Here is a 20,155-nt window from a genome sequence, read left to right as displayed (position 1 = left end):
CCTCTAAATTCTTCTTGAAATATACCTATCAAGGAGAAATTCCTCTGTGAAGATTGACATTGGGTCTATCTTCCAGCTAGCCGTTCCATAGACAAACTACAGAAGAAACAGCCAGCGCAATTACAGCATTATAGTGTCACTATGAAGTATATGTATTAAAAAAAATCCCAATCAAGACAAAAAGAAACCATGTTGAATGAAACACTAAAAAGAAGTAACACTTCTGTTCTTCAAGTCATCTTTACTCCCATGAGTAAAGTTATCTTCCTATAAAAAGTAGAAGTCAGTTAATCTCTTGGTATTTGTACATTAATGCTCCTATGCCATGCACATGTAAAATGGACAGCAGTATAAGGAACACATTAAACTGAGCTTGCAACCAATTTTCCTCTATTAGCTTAGTGGGGCAAGATATTACTAAACACTAGGTACCTCAAAGAGGCTATAAAGCCTATGGATTCAAATGATACTGTGGAAGTTATCTTCACATTAAGAAGGAAGGATACTATGCCTAAAGTAAAGCAACAACTTCATACAGTGATTCTTAAAGTCTATCAATGTATCATGAAGAATATAGAATATAGCACTCAGACATGCTCTTTCAAGAAAAACAGTATTCATTTGTAATCCACAAAGTACATTCATTCTAAATTTACTTGGAATATTCCCATTGTTCCCTATCAGAGTTATTCAAGCCATCTTTCTGAGATAACTAGCTCAGGAGTATGAAACCACATGCAATTCCAAAACACCTGTCTCTCTACGCTGACACTTTTGCATTGGTTCTCCTAAACTGTGTTTAACCTATGTGCCTAAACCAGATACTGACATACCGCCTTTCCCCATTATCGCAGTATCCGAATGTTAAAAGACTTTAAATTTGGAGGTGTCTGCTCTTCTTTTGCACTATGCAAGTATTTCATCTGAAGAGTAATGCTGAGTTACAACAAATACTTAAGAAAATCTTAATTAAAAACCAGGTGGTTTTGTTTTGGATACTTTAAGCACAAGACATGTTGGATGACTTACTGAAAAACTAAGCTAACAACTTTCTGGCAGCAAGAACAATGCTTATAACTACCATCTTAATCTGGTAACAGCTGAAAATGGTACCATAAAAACAGGACTAAAATGTAGTGTCTACAAACAATTTTATTTTAGTGTAAACTAAATTTAAAAAAAAACATACCATTTAGAAAATACCAAGAAAAATTTATGTACAAGAGTTGATGCTATTGCATTTGGATAAAGCTGGCAAGTTCTTGCTACTAGCATAGCCCAGGATACACCTCCAAGGAAACCTAGTATATTGGAATAGATGTTGTGGCCTGCAAAGCGAGAAGGAAAGAGACAAAAGGAGAGAGTTATCAGTAACCATAGGAGTTAATGAAAACTTCACAAGTTTTGGAATAAAACTGCTTACGTTTTGCCCACAGTTTGATAGCTCTCAGTGTTAACCTGAAGTTGTCAATGTTTGGTACTAGATGCAGAATTTCATCGGTTACCCGGCAACCTGCCAAAAGAAAGCATCCATTACCATTGCTGCCTATAGTGTTTTTTGCCTGCTTACCCTCCCTCATGTTCAAAGTTATCAAAATTCTTAGATCAGCATGCTGGAAACTCATTTCATATTTTGGTCACTTTTGTTCCAAATTAGAAAGCTTAATTTTCATTGGATTTTTTTTTTTTTTTACTGCTTTACAGCAGCACTCAGGAAGACAATACACACGTAGTTACACTTTTGGACTGATACTTGATTTTCTGTTAATAATGAACCGTACAAGCTGTGTAAGAAACATACAAGTTTTAAGTTCTGCAAACAACGGGGTTACATGCAGCCCATCATAGAACATGCAGACAAATTAAGAAAGCACGAGTCTTCACAGACCTAGAGAAAACCTGGAACTCATAGGTCAAAGCTTTGTTTGACTTCATGAGAACAGGCTAAAAAGAATAATTTTTAAACATACAAGTTGTATCATTACTTTGATGGGATATTTTCAGGCTTAAGAATAACATTAAAGATGACAATATTAACTGCTTGGTTTGTTGTTCTTTTTTAACCAGTAGTTGTTCATTGTTAGTAAGTAATTGCAGAGAGCTGGTTGCAAGAACATAGTATGACTAGGAGTTCCTTTCAAAGCAAGTATGAATTCTAGAGACCGCATAAATCTGAATTTCACAAAACAGTGCAAATTGCTGTGGCAATCTCAAATTATCAAGTTTCCAGCTCAAAACAGAAATCAGTGCTATCTCCCATGCTCCTCTCCCCCACCAAGTTGCATACAGGCTGAAGCCCCTACTTTCCTGTACAAAAATAGTAATTTTTTAAGCTGCAGTATTATAGAAAACTTCAGGGTTACACAAGCTGGTAAGCTACTAAAGACCTGACCTCAAACTCACAGTATTTTGACATCCCCAATTTATTACTGAAGCAATTTTTTATATGTCTATGCATATAAAAACACAAATTAAAAAACATGCACAAATCTTTATTTATAGAAATAAAGAGCACTCCAAACAAAAGTCTTGCAAGTGTCATTTATTTTTAGACAGCACTACTTAACACCCAAATAAAAGAAAAAAAAATTATAGAAATCTGGCCAACAAGAAACAAGTCTTCTCTCCAAAAAGATATATAAAACTAGCTATGACTTCATTTCCAGATATGGAGTTGCTTTATTTTCAGTCAAGTCCACAACTAAACTGCTGTATCAAATAATCTAGGATACTTATTAAAAGATTAGATACTAAGTTTAACTGTATATACATACCATTAAGACTTCGTATGCATCTAATGTCTAAATTTTTAAGTAGGCTATCGTCTCGTAGATCTAAGTCCTCAGGAATAGTTTGCAGTGCTAATCTTGCAAATAAAATATCAATCTTAAAAAAAAAATAGAGATAAGACATTAGAAAATTGCTTTTTCTTCTGTAGAATTAATTCTGTAACCTCTTTTATCAATTTTACTAATAATAAGAATGGTAGTCTTCCTAGCACAAAGAATCACTTTAAACAATAAACAGTAACACCCTTCACAGATATTAAAAGAAACACTTCCAGATGCTTCATCTATCTTATGGCCCCTTTTCCAAGAGGATAAAATACACATTAAGATCAATACAGAACCAGCACACACATGAGAACTATGATGACTGTCATTGTAAATAAAAATCATCTGGGGACAAGAACGACTTCACTTCTACGTCCAGAATACAAAATTCTACTACGACAGAGCAAGTCTTGAAACCATAACCTAGTTTTAATCTAAATAGTCTCAAAATTATCACTGAATTACAGAAAAAGACCTTTCTCATCTATCACTGTAAAGCATGCATGCAACTAGCTACCTCTGTATAGGACCAGTATCTCAGAAAAGTCTAGATAACCAATTACAGAAAACATGAAGTTCTGAAAATCCAGCAAGGTACTGAGCAAGTGTATAAATTTGTGTAAGTTTTGAAATCATGCCAAATTTCTTTGCTATTACTTCTACAATAATTTGTCAGAACGGTTTTTCTAGGTCAAGAACATCTAAGACACTATTCAGCGCTGAACTAGAGCTTTACACTGTCCCATACACAGCAAGGACAGAGATAGAGAAGTCAGTTTGCCTTTCCAGTCTTAGATTAGGTATCAGTCAGTATGATAAGAATATAAAGTGCATGTCAGCAGCTGAAAGAGGGAGATTTTCTACACACAGCTCTAAGTACATCAAGAAAGACTTGTTTCAGTCTTAAAGCCCTACTTTAAATTACACAACTGAGGACTGTCATCAAGGACTTGGGTATGCACTTCGGAGAGTCACTCTAATAGCATACATATTAATGAATACTACACGAGTTATAGAGATCTTGAAAACTGTTTTAACGATGTTCTACCAAAATAAAAGATGATCTTTACCTCTATTCCATCAAAACAAAGTTTAATAACTGGGACAAAAGCTTCTTCGACAGCCTGGGGGGGAAAAAAGTTATATTTTATTTTCAGTATAGAGAAGAATATTTAGAAGCAATAGCTAGCAGGTCTAAACAATAATGATGAAATGCTATACATACAGATACTTTTCTGTTTTCAGGTCAATTTTTGTCAGCAATGTCTTTCTCTACCATTGAGGATTTACGCAGCAAGCACTGACCCACAATGTGCTACAGATATCTTGATGTTAATTAGAACCCACACTCATAACAAGCTCTGATGATGTTACTTCAAGGTCTAACTCTCTCACTACGTGTAGGACACGATCGAGCATCTTTTACTCCACACAGCACCTCTAAGTATTCTAAGGCCAACCTATGGAGATCCTTACTCTAAGAGGCCTCTAACTTCTATTGTTTCCACAGTCAGTATTTTATGAGAATGACAGAGACAACCATGTAACTGTGCAGTCTGACTTTACCTCAACCAGCAGCAAGCCACTAGTTCCCAGAACTCAAGCATCTTTTCTAAATGTGGTCATTAATTAATACTTCGACAAACAGTATCCATGATGGAACTATGGAACTTGATGTCTACTCTGCAATCAGCTAGGAATACCACCTTCCTGAACTAAGCATCTGAACAAAATACAGATCTACAGAGCACTGCTTTTGCAAAAGCAAAGAACACTGCATACTTCTGAGTAAGACACATCAGGTACTGCTAGAGGCTAAACACAGTTCTAAGAGTGTTCCAGTTCTTAACAAGAGGAAAAGACAAGACTATTCCATGCACTTAACCTTAATTAAGTTTACCTTAATGTTACTGGTTGTTAGGATGTATCCTAAGCAGAATATGAAGTTCACAAGTCTCTCAGACTCACTCACCAGAGTAAGCATTAAGAAAGTCTAGGTTCCCTAAAGATGGAGATGTACAAATTTTCTTACACCTAGCTGGAATGATTTAAAAGTGTTATGACACCCTGACCTAAAAGTTATTTGGATCACTGCAGAGCTACACTGAACAGCATACGTTGATCCACCTTGCTGCTAAATCAACTACATTAGCTTGAGTTAGATCGAGTTTATAGCAAAGTTAATCAGAAATCTGAAAATCAGAAGGCTCTTAATGATAGCACGTAGATTTAAAGATTACTGGAAGTGTTCAGATAATAAACCATTCAAAACAATTGTTTCAGTGCATATAGTATTACCACAAGATGTTTGCACTACCCTGGTAGTTACCAACTACAGGATGCACAGAGTGAAAGAATGCTACAGAGAGTCCCATTTATTTTATGGGAGCAGGACTAAACCAAACTTTAATTCTTGCCAGCAACTACCTTCATCTAAAAAGAAGGAACTGTAGGAGAGAAAAATATACTCTGAGCCAACACTGAGAAGACAAGAGCTCCCACCAGTTCACCTAGGGAGGCTTGTCATTTAGGTAGAATAGAAACAAAATACCGTATCCCAGTGTGTCTTCCATTCCTACCCAGAAAATCTTCATCTTTACATGCTAAAAATCTTGCACAAGCATCTAATAATAAGACACACTAAAAATGTAACCTCCATTTTCAAATGCACAGTTGACAGCCATTACAGAAGGTTTAGTTAAATCAACAACTGCAATTGCATGAAATTATAAAAACAGCTGCATAACAATATACTTTAAAACCTCCGTTACAAACATACAAGTTAACTTGAAAAGGATCAGGATCAAACACTTATATTTGCATCTGCCTGTTGCTAGACAGCAAGTAGAAATTTTGCAATACTAACATGGATGCTAGGAGATCATTCTGCCATCCAGATTTTTAAATAAGTGCATCCAGTAAGTGGGAAGAGAAAACATGGAAGAATCTCTCTTCATTTCAACTATGGTGATAGGCTTTGCTGCAGGTTAACTAAAAACCTACTGAAAGTATTAATAGTAAAGTTATATTTACTTATTTAATGCATTATCTTTGACTATTAACTTCTCAGCATCATCGTTTCAGCTAGCTGTATTAGGCAGTTCACGTACCCTCAGATCTTTTACTTCTTCTTGTTGTTTCAGTTTTTCATAAAATGACGTGAAAAAATCACTTCTTTCAACATGTCTTGGTGCAACACACAGGGCATCAATATCAGCACCTGAAATTGTTTATTGGCACAAGTGACACACACTTCACACACATGAAATGCCAGTAACAGTCAGAAATCTTTTTGAAACCAAACAGTAAAATTTAGTTTCTCTTCCTATAGAATGGCTTTTCTTTGGGAATGCCTAAGTTAAACCAAACAGGGCAGGGAACACAGCACCAAACAAACAAAAATAAAAACCACACACAACCAAAAAACCATTCATGGCCATTAAGTATACTGAATACATACATACATTTGTCTTTCAATTGTGGAACATTTGCAGCAATTTTCAAAGAACAAACCATGAGAAGCCAAGTATACAACATTCTCTATTTTAAAATAATTTCCAGCTTTTTTGTCTGTTTCCCACCCATGACAAGAACATAATTTATGAACATATTTAGAATGAAGACTGGAGATGGCTGACAAAAAAACACCCACAAACCAAACAAGAGAAAATAAAAATCTAACACCACCTCAAGAATTAGCAAGTTTTTGTTACTTATGTGTGACATTTACAGATACATCATTAGCACAAACGTAGGAGATTTTATTATAAAAGTAAAAGTTACCTTTTGTATGAACCCCTAATCTATAGGATCCAAATGTAAAAATTTTTCCTCCAACATTTTCTATTACAGACTGTGGAAGATTCTAAATGAAGCAAACAAAATTGGTTATTTTACCTCAACAAGTTGTAACAACACACACAATTTATTTTAAAACAAAAGGAAAAATATTCCACAACATTTGTATTGTTTAAGGTGTAGTTACTACTGAAATAATAATCTTAGATTTTGCAGAAAAGACAGAGATATGTTTGCCACTTGGGAGCTATTTGTAACATTTCAACTACAGTAGACACTACTGCTTCAAGCCTGGTAATTGTTCCAGAAGTTCGATGCTTCAGGTGCAACGTCTTTAAAATACTATGGACATTAATACATTTCGTTTAATACTCAGGCATTTTAGACTGACTTAGAAACTGATGATGGATTCCAATTTAGAGCAAGAGAAAAATACTATTTACAGTACCAGTGTTTATTAAATTACTTTGAGAGACAGCCATACCACATTCTTTTAAATAAAAGTTTAGTTTTGGGAGAGGTGTTTACTTCATGTTAACGCAGTTCAGGTACATATAATAAAGTTCCTAGATTTGCATCTTCAAAAAAACTTCTTGAATCCACAGTACTGTGGGCAAAGACAGTTACCCTTTCATAACAGGATGCTATGTTACAATCTGAAGCCCCACATTAATGGTTGTGCAGCAAGAGATACAAATTGAAAATTAATTATTTTGCAATATATACTGGATTAACTTCAGTAGTTTCCAATCTTACACCAATCAAGATACTCCATTTTGTTTTCAAGGATCAACACATATATAGCAGTCATCTGCACCCCCAGTAATCTCATTCGTGTAAAAATTCCCATTCTAAATATACTCCAAGAAAAACAGCTAAAAACATTAGGTTTTTACCCCTAAAAAAAGGCACTTCCATCTTTACATTTTTGCAAGTCTATAATCATTAAAAAAACCCAAAACAACAACGAGGGCGGGCAGACAGACACACGGACAACAGGACAGGACAAAAACCTGGTAAAACCTCTATCATCATTATTAGAGTCTGCAAAAGTAACATTCCAGGACTCACATTAAAGAAAAAGACCCCAGATCACAAAGCTGCAAGAAGTCCATTTTAGGACTTAGCTCTGGTTCACAATGCCAAGTAATCTAAGCACGTAATTAATGTAGTACTATACATATGTATTTTGATAAAAAGTCAAGCTATATTTCTACCTAGGGAGAAGAGGGAGGGAACAATTGAAAAAAAAAAAAAAACAATCACTATTACAACTACCGTGACATTTTCCAATATTTATCAGTTTCTTTCTTTGACAAGGTTCTACTTTGAAAGGGTGATGCTACCTGGAAACAAAAGCACTACACAAAGGTGGTATTTGTTTATCAAATTTGATCCCCAAATCTAAGATTCGTTCTGTTTAGACTGGGAACTAAATTTATTTTGGAATTAACTTCCTACAGCAGTCTTAGTATGAGCAGTTCCATGTAAAGATACATCCATACCTTGCTTTCACTGATTTCCCGTATCCATTCCTTTACCAGGTTATTTAATTTTCCCAAAATTAGAATCCTGTTGATAAAACACCAGAATCGCAGGTCATGAACTCAGACCAAAACAGTAATATTTTTTAAGACCTTGATCATCATTATACAGTAAGTCAATTACAGTAACACTGCAGATCTAATTACAGATCTTGTTTTTTATATATATATATATACAAACACACACACTGAAACAGTCACTCTTACAACATTACCACTATTTTTCCCCCTTTAAAAATGTTCAAGTGATTTAAGCTCAGAAAAAATGCAAGCATGCAAGGCCTACACACATTTTAGGTATACGTATTCTACTCACTTTCAAAAAAAAAACCTTAATTCGTAACACACATGCACCTAAAAGAACAATGAGAAGAACTACTGAGAGCAAAATGCTCTAGAAAGCTTAATAAGGAGAAAAAAAGCACAGGGCCCACTACAACAAAACAGTTATGAAGGGGAAAAAAATGCAAAACAGCCTCTAAAATTTAAAGGTCATCTTAATTCATTTCTGTGTTCTGAAGTATTCCTCTTACAGCAAGAGAAAAAAAAAAGAAAAAATAGAGGTCAATATTACACTAGGCTTTTAACAAAGCATTTGAAAGAACATAAACATACCTGGGGTTCAGTAGTCAACTACATGAACCCCAAGATAGGAGAAAACTACTGCTAGAATGAGTGTTTACTCACCTGCGTTGCAGTTCTTCTTCCTCTTCAAATACACCATAAGGTTTTAGGGTTTCGATTAATTTCTGGGTAAGCATGCAGTCAAACTCCTTGGGGGCAGCTAAACTGATAGGTGAGGTAATGCCATAATGCTTCTGCAGTTGCTGTGTTTGTGATCCCTGGGTTGTAACGGGACTAATAAAGGCAATTAAATAAAGTTACTGACAGAAACAAAACAAAATAAAAATACTTTAAATTATTTTTTTCTCATCAGAGTGGCAGACAAGAGACACATATTAAGGAAATAAAAGTTAAGCCTACTGTTAGCATTTACATCCCAGACCAATCTGTGGTAAATCTGTATCATTAAGGACAACAGTAGAATTGCCTTTCTCCAACTCTAAGTATTGACTGCAGGGTTACAAGCTGCTATGAGGCATGTTCCTTTACATCATAGAATTGCCTACGTTGTAAAGAACCTTGCAGATCATCAAGTCCAACCATCAGCCTAACACTAACAAAAACCATCGCTAAACCATATTGCTAAGCACTATGTCTACCAATCTTTTAAACACCTCCAGGGATGGCGATTCCACCACCTCCCTGGGCAGCCTGTTCCAGTGCTTGAGAACCCTTTCAGTGAAGAAATTTTTCCCAATATCTAATCTAAACCTCCCCTGGCACAACTTGAGGCTATTTCCTCTTGTCCTATCACTTATTACTTGGGAGAAAAGACTGACCCCCAACTCGCTACAACCTCCTTTCAGGTAGTTGTAGAGAGCAGCCCCTCAGCCTCCTTTTCTCTGGGCTAAACATCAGCTGACTTTACACACTCAAAATATTCACCTAAGTAAGGAGGCTTTAGTACATTTTGAGCCCATGAGCACCATACATTTAGCTTTAAGCTGACTTCTCTTCCAGCTAGCATAAGAGGATGGTTAGATGAACAACGTCAGATCAATCCATGATGGCAATATTACATATAGCTTTGCTTTATTACAGGGGTTGGGGGGAGAATGTCAGAGTTTGGTGATAGACTTTGCCTAGCACAAGCACCAAGGATGTAAGCAGTACTCTCTCCATGTCCCTTGCGTTTCCATAACATGACATTTTACTTCATATTAAGTGTTTCTCTAAATAAGAAAGTAAGCGTAAAGTAAACCTAACCCAACACAATGGGTTAAAACTAGAAGGACCTAGTTCACCAGTAAACAATCACAATTACAAGCCCTCATAGCATCCTTGCCTTGTGCTTTTCAAGCTACACGAATAGATCTGGAGCCAAACCTCAAGCACAAGCATGATACTCTCAAGTCAACCCCCCATATTTCAACATTGCAAGAAAGGAGAGAACACAGATGAACTTCAGCAGAAACACAGAAGAAAAGTTATCATCATACTGTGAAGACTACTAACAGCTTTCCTAGATCACCATACCACAAAAACTAACCGCAGCTTTCCTAGATGAGCATCCTGGATGAAGAACAGCCATGCATTTTTTCATAATGGGCATACATTTATTTATGACACTCACATTTAAACACAGCCTTATTTTCAGAACAGTTTGAGCTTTAAGGCTAGTAATCCTAAGTGTTTGAGAACTGAGCTGTGTAACACACATACTTGCATTTGGTGATAACTACCCACATAGTTAAAACTTTTTTGAACTGATACTAGCAACAACAGGTAGACATTTGAAAAAATGAATTTTAAACACATTCAATATTGTAGAATAAAGTATATATTTAACATTTACTTATATACTTTAATATTTAAGATAGCCAAATTTTTAAGTTTAAGAACACTTAGTCTTGCTCATTATATACTTCCCAGGTTTAAAAAAAATACACTACTTAAGTCTGTATTTAAAAAGCTCTAAGTGTTACTTGCAGTATTAAACATGAGTTTTATACTGATATATAGACAACTTTCCTCTAAGTTATGAATATTATTCCCCCATCTTTGATTTCTGAAAGTGACAAATCTTTGCTTTTAAGCATACTGAAAAACTTATTTTCTGAAACTGACTTGTTACTTAATCAACCTTTCAGATACCAACAAAATCATTACTTCTCCTCATCAAAATACATATTTCAGAAAATGTGCCTATTATATCAACAGCTATCCAAAAAGCTTTACCAACAGTTAAAGCATTACCTGAAAGTTAAAGCAATGCTTGTGTTACATCTTCATTAAGTTACATTCTTACTGCATAAGATTACTCCCTTCTGAAGGTGTGAAGTAACATTTTGTTTAATACTAAATGTATACCTAATATTTTTCGTTCAGACTGCATTAATATTTGACATTATTCGACACTGCTTCCTTCAACTAAGGGGTTTTAATCACTTAATGAAGAATTTGGTAGCAGCTGAACATACAGACCTTAGGACTTTACGCATGAATGTAAGCATTTAGAAAAAAAGCTGTCCAGATGAATTATATAAAACAGTAATTCACACTAAGAACAAGAGATGCCACTAAAACCATTTTTCTCTTTTTCAAAAAAGAAAAAATAATTAGGGGTGCCAACACAAATAGTAGCTTCAGCCACTTAGGCGCTACTAAAAAAAGCAGTCAGAAAACAAAAGGTCTCAATGCATAAACATTCTTCAGGTATTGTATTTTTACTTACACCACAAAGCAGGTAGTTAAATTTGGACTACAATTTCCCCCCTTTTCCCAACTGTTAATTTGAAAAAATAAATTTGCTTTTCAATTTAAGATTTTGGTAGTTATTTTTACAGGTTTTAAAAGCAGCAACCTGAAGCAATCAATATTTTAGTTTTGTGGAGCAATTTCCTGACAATCTGACTGTAATTTTCACCTATCCATAACTAGAAACTATATCCAACAGATATTAAACTTCATTGACAAAACACTGCCTGTCAGAGGCTGTTACTATTTTTCAAAAAAAGGCTCAATGTCACTTAGACCCAGCATACTCAAGTCAGTAATGCTGACTGAGCCCTCTGTCTTGCACCTGCTTTTAAGGACGATGCTTCACCAATCTGAGAACTAATAACTTAAAAATAATCCTTCAACTTGCCCCCAAAACTGCAATACATGAAAACCAACCAAGCATCAGATCTCTTCCCTGATCTAGTTTACAGCATAACCCTTGCAGTGCAACATGCAGGTCTGTCTTCACAAAACACCATGTTGTCATGACTTAAACCAGGATTATCTCCAACCCCTACAGGACCACCAAAGCATGGTCACAGGGCACAAAGTAAGCATTGAAACTGTTTCCTAAAACAACAGCTTTAAACAATCTATTAAATCAATCAGCTGATACACATCTTTGGGAACTGCTAAGACAAAAACAGTTACAGTTTTTACAGTTACTGTTTTTATATTCTTGTATTTTATAAGAATTAAATAAGCATGCTGTCAACAGCACAGGTGCTTCTAGCCCAAATGTTTCACCTGCATTTGAAGGTTGAGGAGTTAATAAGAACACTTTCACTGGGATGGTATGCAACAATTCTCAGCACTGCTGCCTTCTAGAAATTTTACAACTCCAGAAGATACAATGAAACTTATATTTTAACATATACTAGCATTGAAGAATACAGGTGATTTCCTGCTAAGAGCATTTAAATTGAAGCTCAGTTGTTTACACCTGCTAAAGTTAAGACTGTTCTAAGGTTTCTGTAGCACACCAAAAGATATCTGATAAGTACCTTTGTAAAATGACAGAAAAAATGGTATTTAGCAAGAAAGTCTGTTAAACTCATTTAAAGATGCAATAAACTAACTAGTGCTAGGTAACTCATGTTCATTCATTTATATAACAGCAAGTCATGAAAGTTACCATAAAACAAAATGCTAAAGGTATATCCTCTCCCCACTCCCTACCTTCCACAAAACCAAGAAACTTCAAATAAAGCATTTGCTAGCTGCTTTTTAAATGAAAAGTAAATTATCATTGAGAAACAGACTAGAAATAAACTTTAAGTGCTCTTTTTCCAACCTTAATGTTGTATATACACATTATAGTTTAGCCAGAAAAATGCTAATTGTCAATAAATACCCAGACTTATCTTTTACTTTTTTCTAAAACCATGAAGATCACACTCTACTCCAGTATCTTCCCTCTAGAAAAGACATATGGACTTTCTAGTTTTCACCTGTGACATGTCATGATATATCACTTTTGGAATCCCTTAGTTAAAAGTACCAAATTTCTTCCCTTAGTTTAAACTACCAAATTTATTCAAAGGGAAAGGACAGGTAAGTGTCAATGCTAACCTTCTACCTGAGAGGATTAGGGAAATTAAGGTCTCGGGGGCATGTGTGTCAAATCTGCTAGTCACCAGAGTTAAGCATTAACAAAAATCAAAGTGTATTAAACAGCAACAGAAAGTCCCACCACAGCTACTCAATCTTGACAACACCAGAGGTAGATTTGGCAGACCTTGTCAAGGTCTCAACTCAACGCATATTTAGCATTTTGTTGTTTGGGTTTTTTTCTTAAATAAAAAAAAAAAAAGAAGTTTTTCTTTTTGACATTACAGAGAAAATTAGGATACACGTTGGGGCTTTTTAGTTTATTTGTTTCCAGTCAACCACACATACACATGAAGATCTTGCTCTTGCTCTGCTATGAATGTGAGCTACCTGTCAATAGCAGAAAATTAAAGCTGTAGAAAATGATGTAGAGTTAAGTTTAACATGCTATTGTTGTTGCTCAGATTTGACCTGAATTTTTGAAGAGCGTATGCTGACAGCTTAAACCATCTGCAAACTGGGCAACAGCTACAGTGGTTTAATTCTAAAGCACTACGATGCAGTGTTTCATTTTCAACTATGAATTAATCTCATCTCTCAGAGAAATGCAGATGTACTTTTTCCCCCCATATAAAAAAACACTAACACACACAAAGTTCTAGTCTGTACTAAGCTGACAGCTAAACTACACTTTCTTCAGAACCCAAAGTTTTGGTAGGCAGTATCCTGTTACACTGTTATCAATAACTACTAAATTAAAAAACCCTGGTAATATGGTCACTGTTAAAACCATTTTACAACAGAGTGCAGAAGTGGAAGAAAAAAAAAAAAGCAACACAAATAAAGCTTGCTACGAAGCTTTACAGTTTCCAGAGCTGTACACCTTTAAACTCCTTCAAACAGAAGTGACTACACATTGTTCTAAGGCAGGGGGAACAAGACTGTGAGATAAAAGAAAAAAAAACCCACAACTTTCCAATGCACCTTTTGAAGACCAGGTTACACCTGAGCAGACATCACAAACTGAAAATAGAGCAAATACAGGTGTATCTACACAACACTGCCCCCCATGTAACTAAGAGTTAGATACAAATTCTAAGTACTGTACTATTGTTTTCTTTTACAACACTAGAACCTTTCTCCACCCTCAGAAGAAACAAGAATCCTGTCAGACTTTTTTTTTCCAAGCATGCTTTGTATTTAACCCTCCTCCCAACTCCACTTGAAAATCCACATCATTCCACGCACTTTTTCCTCTTCACTCCCAGTATTCTACTCCACTTCTACTGGTAATATTTTTATCATGTTATTCGAGTTAAGAATGTATGCTTCTTATCACAGACAAAATACAGTTGCAACCAGCACCACATTATCTAAACATCATAACTCCTGAAATTCGGGATGCTTCCCAGAAATAAAAGACAACACAAACAACTGAAATCTCAGAATCAGATGCCATAATATTTAATAAATTATAACAGTTTGAAACCTGAGTAAATTTACAACTCACCTCTGATCCACCCTGAAATAAATCTTAACCATCCAAGATCTAGCTCATCTGAATGTGTGCCAAGCGCATGCAAAAATCCCTTCCAGCTCTTGGCCATCAAGCCTTACTTTTGCTAGAAGTCATATAACCCCTTTCCTACATCACTAAACCTCAGCTGAGGATTAAGTTTGTCCACACAGACATGCACAGTAAGGCCAGCACTGGTGAAGCAAGAGAAACTGTGGGCTGTTTAGCGTCTTAAAATGGTGACAACACCCCACAGAACTTAAACTTTTAACTTCAGTCAGGACCTTTGGCTCATCCAGGCTTGCCTCCAGATACCAAGACAAAACACACAACTTAAGGATTCTTAAGAACTATCCTCTCTTCTCTATTTGCCTCTACTGATTACCTCAGTAAAATTCAGTCTTTCTTATTTACTGATGTGAGACACCCAAGTCAGATTCCTGAAGCAATACTGGTCATCACACCATCTGGTCAGCCAGTTGGAGTGAAATTCACAAAAGCTCAAGCTCCACTGTGTCAGATTTCAGAGGAAGCATTTTGAGAAGTTTTGTTTGCTTGTTTTGAAGTCTCCTCCAACATGGACTGACTTTGGCAATTACAGATTAAAGTTTCTGGCTAAACACTAACACCATCACTCCATGTAAAATTTCAGAAATCTAGGCAGGAAATCTTAATGAAGTCTGTGCAAATCAGTTACTGGGGAACATATGTTTTAAATTGTTAAGACAATCCAGCTGTCCTTCCTGAACAAAAGTTTTAATACCTAGCAGAAAACTGCTGGATCATTTAGACCATAAATTAAGTTTTCAACTGTCAGTATGAGATGTTCAAGATACTCAAAACAGATATGAACATGGGTATTGGAGCAATGACAGGCAACAGACCTATGGAAGAAGAGACTCACCACCTATGGCAAAAGAAAGAACATTCATACACATTCTGCTAACATTTGGCTCAATCCTGAGCTGTCTCTGGCTCTTCCGTTTGTATGGAAGAATAGCGAAGGCAGCATGTCCAAACACACACCCATCCACAACATTCTTACCAACAACAGTTTCAGAAGAAGTTTCTCAAGTTTAAACAAAACAAATTTCTACTGAACTCTGCAAACAACACTTGAAGCAAAATTTAGATTTATTGCTATTCCGGTGACAGAAAAATCCACAGGTAGCAATTTAAGAAATTCAGTAAGGCTGAATCAGAAGATACCAAGAAGTATCAAGCCAAGAACTAGGAATCCCATGAAGCGTTTCACTCTAAGAGATTAATTTGTCTCAGCAGTGAAATCTGCTCAGCCCAAAATAACTCGGTTTCCAAGTTCTGTGCAGTACCTTCATGTTAACAGGTATAAACTCAGTCTTTCTGGAGTGATATTAGAAGACTGAAAACTACTGGAAAAACCACATATACCTGCCATTCAGTTCCTCTGTACTACATCTAACAAATTAATCCCCAGTATAGATTTTTATATTAATTTCTTCTTGATTAATAAAGCTATCACATTAGAAGTACAGTTGCTTTAATTTAAAGTAGGTCCTGTTCTTTGCAAAGTTAGGAATAATTTAATTCCTTCCATAACAGTCTATAAAAATCTGAGCGCTCTCTATTCAGAACCATACTATTTATCCACTCACAATCAGTACAAGGATTTTAAATATAGTATTGTATTACTTCTGGCATACAAGCTGACAGTCATTAATTAAAAGTCAAGAAAACAATGACTCCGCATACATCTAAAGCAAAGTTCAATGAAAGAAAACATGAAAAGTCTTACTTCAGAAGCAAGAATAAGCTTGACTGTCTACAATAAAGACTGGAAAAAAAAATTAATGACATTCCAAAACTCTAATATGGAAGCTACCAATAGCAACAATACTTAGAATTTATAGCACCTATGGCACTTCTAAGTGTTCATATATGACTCAATGCACTTCTGGTAAAAAAAAAAAAAAAACAAAAACAAAAACACAAACCAAAAACAAACACAAAACCTAGTCTTTTGCAATAATTTCAGCAGATACTAAGTTCAACAAAGAAGCTGTAAGTGCAATAATATCAGTAGCTTAACAAGAAACAGATTTGTGGTACTATTTCACTATTTGAAGGTTCGAAACGCCCAGGTTCCATAAAAAGACTACATCACCAATTCACATAAACATAGTTGCTGCTTCACCTAGCCCTAACTGAAACATACCAACAGCTTAGTGAGCTTCTTTTCTCCCTAGCATCTTACATTTCAGATAAGGCAAAGGAACATTCTGTACCTAACAGGTGACTAAAATGCATCTTTGTAACAGCGGTAATAGTCACCTTTGCTTTTTGAATAATTGAAAGTTAAAGTTTTCCCTCATGCAGCTGCTACCTCTTCACACAAGAGACTAATGAGAATCGCAACAAGAACTCACATAACTTCCAAGGATAAATTTATTATTTTTTAAAAATGTTAAAAGGCTTTTGCAAGTGACAGCTATCAGCATCAACAGAACCTGAGTTTACTCTCTTACTACTGTTGTGCCTTGTACATAAATAATTTGCTTGTTTTTATAGTTTTGTACCACACTGCTAAGAGGAATACACATACATACACACACAATGCAGTATGCCTCTTGAGAACTCCGAACTAATGCTTTTCAAGTAAAGAGTTATGACAATCTTTGGTTGTATGGAAGATCAGCTCTGACTAGACCTATCAATTGTAAACACCACCCTAAAAATGAAGTTTAAAGGATGCCTTGAAAGGCTGGGACAAAAAAAAAAAAAAAAAAAATTTGGTTTGTCATCTTGAAAGTTTGGCAGTGACATAAGGTTGTTCTACACTCACTCAAAAATATTATCCAAAAGCATGAAAGCATCAACTGGAAACAGTTATGCAGAAAAGGAACTTCCTAACATCGTCTTTCTTTTCTCCAAACTTAAGTCAGAGGTATTACTTCATAAACGTAAGAATTAACATTACTGGCACTGCAACTTCCTAGCATTATAACATTCACTTTGAAGTCTTGACTGAATAATACAAAGTCAGTCATTCCAAACATACAAGTGACAGAACAAATGCAGTATCTGAGAAACCTTTGCTTTTCCTAACTAAAGTAAATCTCCGGTATTAGTGAAGTTGCCATGTAATGTTTATACTGAAAATAGCAGTATGTTAGTTATATTATGCAAATATAACTATGTAACATTATTTAGGAGTTTCTAGTTAAAGTATCATGAATACCTGCATTAAGAAAAACGATCACGTCATTCCAAACTTGTAATAATAGCAATCTTCAGCTCTGACAACTCATAAAGTAGCCCAAACTTTAAAAAATATTGTTATTAAGCATTTGGAATTTATGTAGTCACAACAAAATAAACTAAGAATGAAAGCAGGCAGCATAAACACACTCCCATTTTCCTGAAGCCAAAAAGCCTAGCCAACTTCAAAACTGGTTTCTGGTAATTTTTCATTGCCATAATGAACATATGTAAAACTTACCTATAAAGACACTTCAGCTTCATTATACAATCACTAGAAACTACTTGGTATAACCATTTTCCTTTCTGCGTTCACCCACTGTGTTTTTCCTGCCGTAAAGTCTTTCAGTTAAGCTCATCTCGTGTTATCTACCTCACAACTAACTTAGCAGTGTTTTAGGCTGAATAAAACAAGCACAACAGGCAAGCATGGTTATTCTTCACATGAAGTTTACACATTTAAAACAATAGCAAATGATCCCAAATAACAGTAGTGAAGCAATAGTGAATACTCCCAAATTCTTCATACTTCTCCTTCAACAGCAACACAAAAAAACCCACTAACCTAGCATATAAGCATACCTTATTCTTAAGAGACACTTGACCACCTACTCATCACTGCTTCCCTCGACTTATATAGGGTAATAGAATGGTAAAATTATGGCCTACGGAACTGAGGAGCAGGAAGTTATGTCGTCTCAACCCGGAGCCACCAAAACGTCAGCAAGGAAAAAAAAAAAAAAGAAGGAAAAAAAACCCGGGAGGGTGGGAGAAACCGGGCTGAAATTATAACCCACTTCATTATTTACGACCACCATCAGGGTGACAGCATGGCAGGTCCAAAGCACAAGACCTGCTTTTTCAGCGAGAAAGCCCCTCGGCCCGGGAATGGTGGGGCAACGGAGAGAGGGGGGAGGCCGTGCGCCGCCGGCGGCCACGGGTCGCCACCGGGGGGCCCCCACAGCCACCAGGAACCAGGCGGGTTTCGCAAGGACAGCGGGCTCCGCTCGGGTCGCCTGTTAGAACCGGCGGCTGCTTCTCCTGCCGCCGGAACGAGCGGCAGGAGACTGGCCACAGGGGGAGCGGCTTTGTCAGGCCTCTTGAGACAGAAGAGGAGCTTCGCCTTTCGCGGCCGGGGCGAGGAGTGAATAAACATGCGACACCTCGCCACTCGGCTTGGCCCGACTCGGCAGCGGGTCGAAGGGGCCCACCGCAGCACCCGCCCCGCGGCCGCCCGGCCCCTCACGCCTGCCGCTGTAAGATCACGAAGCAGAAAGCGACAACAATAACAACGTAAAAGCCACATCAGCACCTCCTCCGGGCCTCGCAAACACAGGGGAAGACAAGAAAGCGAGCGAGGCAGGCAGCGGCGGGCCGGGTGGCGGGGAGCGGGCCCACGGCCCCTCACACTGCGGCACCGGAAGAGCCCAGGGCCGGAGGGGGGAAGGGCGAGAGCCGGGAGAAAGGGCCCGGGAGCCCCGGGCGCTGCGGGGAGAGCACCGAGGCCGGGCCGGCAGCAACACAGGCCTCTGAGACATCCCGCGAGCTGAACAACTTACAACGGCATCGTCTCTCCAGCCCCTCCTCCTCCTCCTCCTCCGCCGCCGCCGCCACCACCACCACCACCACCGCGTCGTCCCCTTCTCCCTCCTCCTCTTCTTCTTCGTCCTCCCCCACCACTGCCGCCTCTGGACCGGTCACTCGTCCCGCCAGGAAGCGGGAATCGCGACCATGGTACGGGCCGGGGTCAGGCTGCAGAGGGAGGAGAAAGCCGATCGCTAGGCCCGGCCGCCGCCGCTTCACTTTCCTCTTCCCCTCCGGCCTTCTAACATGGCGCCCGGACGCTACCACAGCAACCTTCTAGAGCGGGGGGGGGCCTGACGCAGCGGCGCGGCCACCCCCGCACGCAGCGCACGCGGGCTCGCCCGCGCAGGCTCAGAAGGCGCGCAGGTGCCGCAGGGCATGCTGGGGGCTGTAGTTTCGCGGGGAGACAGCCGGAGTTTAAAAACAAAGCGCTAACGGCTGCCGGGCGGCGCCTGCGCGCGGCTGAGGCGGCAGGGGAGCGGGGTGGTGGAACTGCGCTGGCTGGGGACCTCGGTGTAACTGAGGGCAGCGGAGGGGTTCCGAGCGAGGGAAAGCGCGGATTTTAATTTCCATGGAAACCAACGTGTGTGGGGAGCCGTGGCGGCTTCTGGCCTCCGTTCGGCGGCGGCCCCCGGCGAAGGCACGGCGGGGTTTGCGACCCCCGCTGTGCTCCTCTGGAAAAGGAAGGGTTTCGGTTCAAAGCCACCTCTGTGCCCGTCTTCTGTTCGTGGCCTCACTCCATCCGG

General features: G+C 38.0%; 1 protein-coding gene across 13 annotated transcripts in view; it reads right to left on the bottom strand.

The window, feature by feature from the left end:
• Positions 1–19,742, bottom strand: part of PAPOLA (poly(A) polymerase alpha) — a 43,943-nt gene extending 24,201 nt beyond the window's left edge. For 9 of the 13 annotated variants that reach the window (XM_054197512.1, XM_054197513.1, XM_054197517.1 and 6 more), the window contains exons 1-9: positions 18,067–18,104; positions 8,864–9,034; positions 8,138–8,204; positions 6,618–6,699; positions 5,945–6,054; positions 3,905–3,958; positions 2,775–2,886; positions 1,424–1,513; positions 1,190–1,328 (exon numbers count right to left, since the gene is read on the bottom strand). In XM_054197512.1, coding sequence (XP_054053487.1) covers positions 1,190–1,328; positions 1,424–1,513; positions 2,775–2,886; positions 3,905–3,958; positions 5,945–6,054; positions 6,618–6,699; positions 8,138–8,204; positions 8,864–9,034; positions 18,067–18,089 — 848 coding nt within the window. In that variant the 5' untranslated portion in view covers positions 18,090–18,104. Of the gene's footprint in view, positions 1–1,189; positions 1,329–1,423; positions 1,514–2,774; positions 2,887–3,904; positions 3,959–5,944; positions 6,055–6,617; positions 6,700–8,137; positions 8,205–8,863; positions 9,035–15,535; positions 16,457–18,066; positions 18,105–19,384 lie in introns of those variants that run through there. The other 4 variants (XR_008465839.1, XM_054197522.1, XM_054197515.1 and 1 more) reach the window with 3 other exon arrangements.
• Between the last annotated feature and the right edge of the window lie 413 nt (positions 19,743–20,155).

The sequence above is a fragment of the Rissa tridactyla genome, chromosome 4 (genome assembly GCF_028500815.1).
Source record: "Rissa tridactyla isolate bRisTri1 chromosome 4, bRisTri1.patW.cur.20221130, whole genome shotgun sequence".
In the NCBI taxonomy this organism is placed as follows: Eukaryota; Metazoa; Chordata; class Aves; order Charadriiformes; family Laridae; genus Rissa; species Rissa tridactyla.
This window is presented reverse-complemented; position numbering and strand designations above follow the sequence as displayed.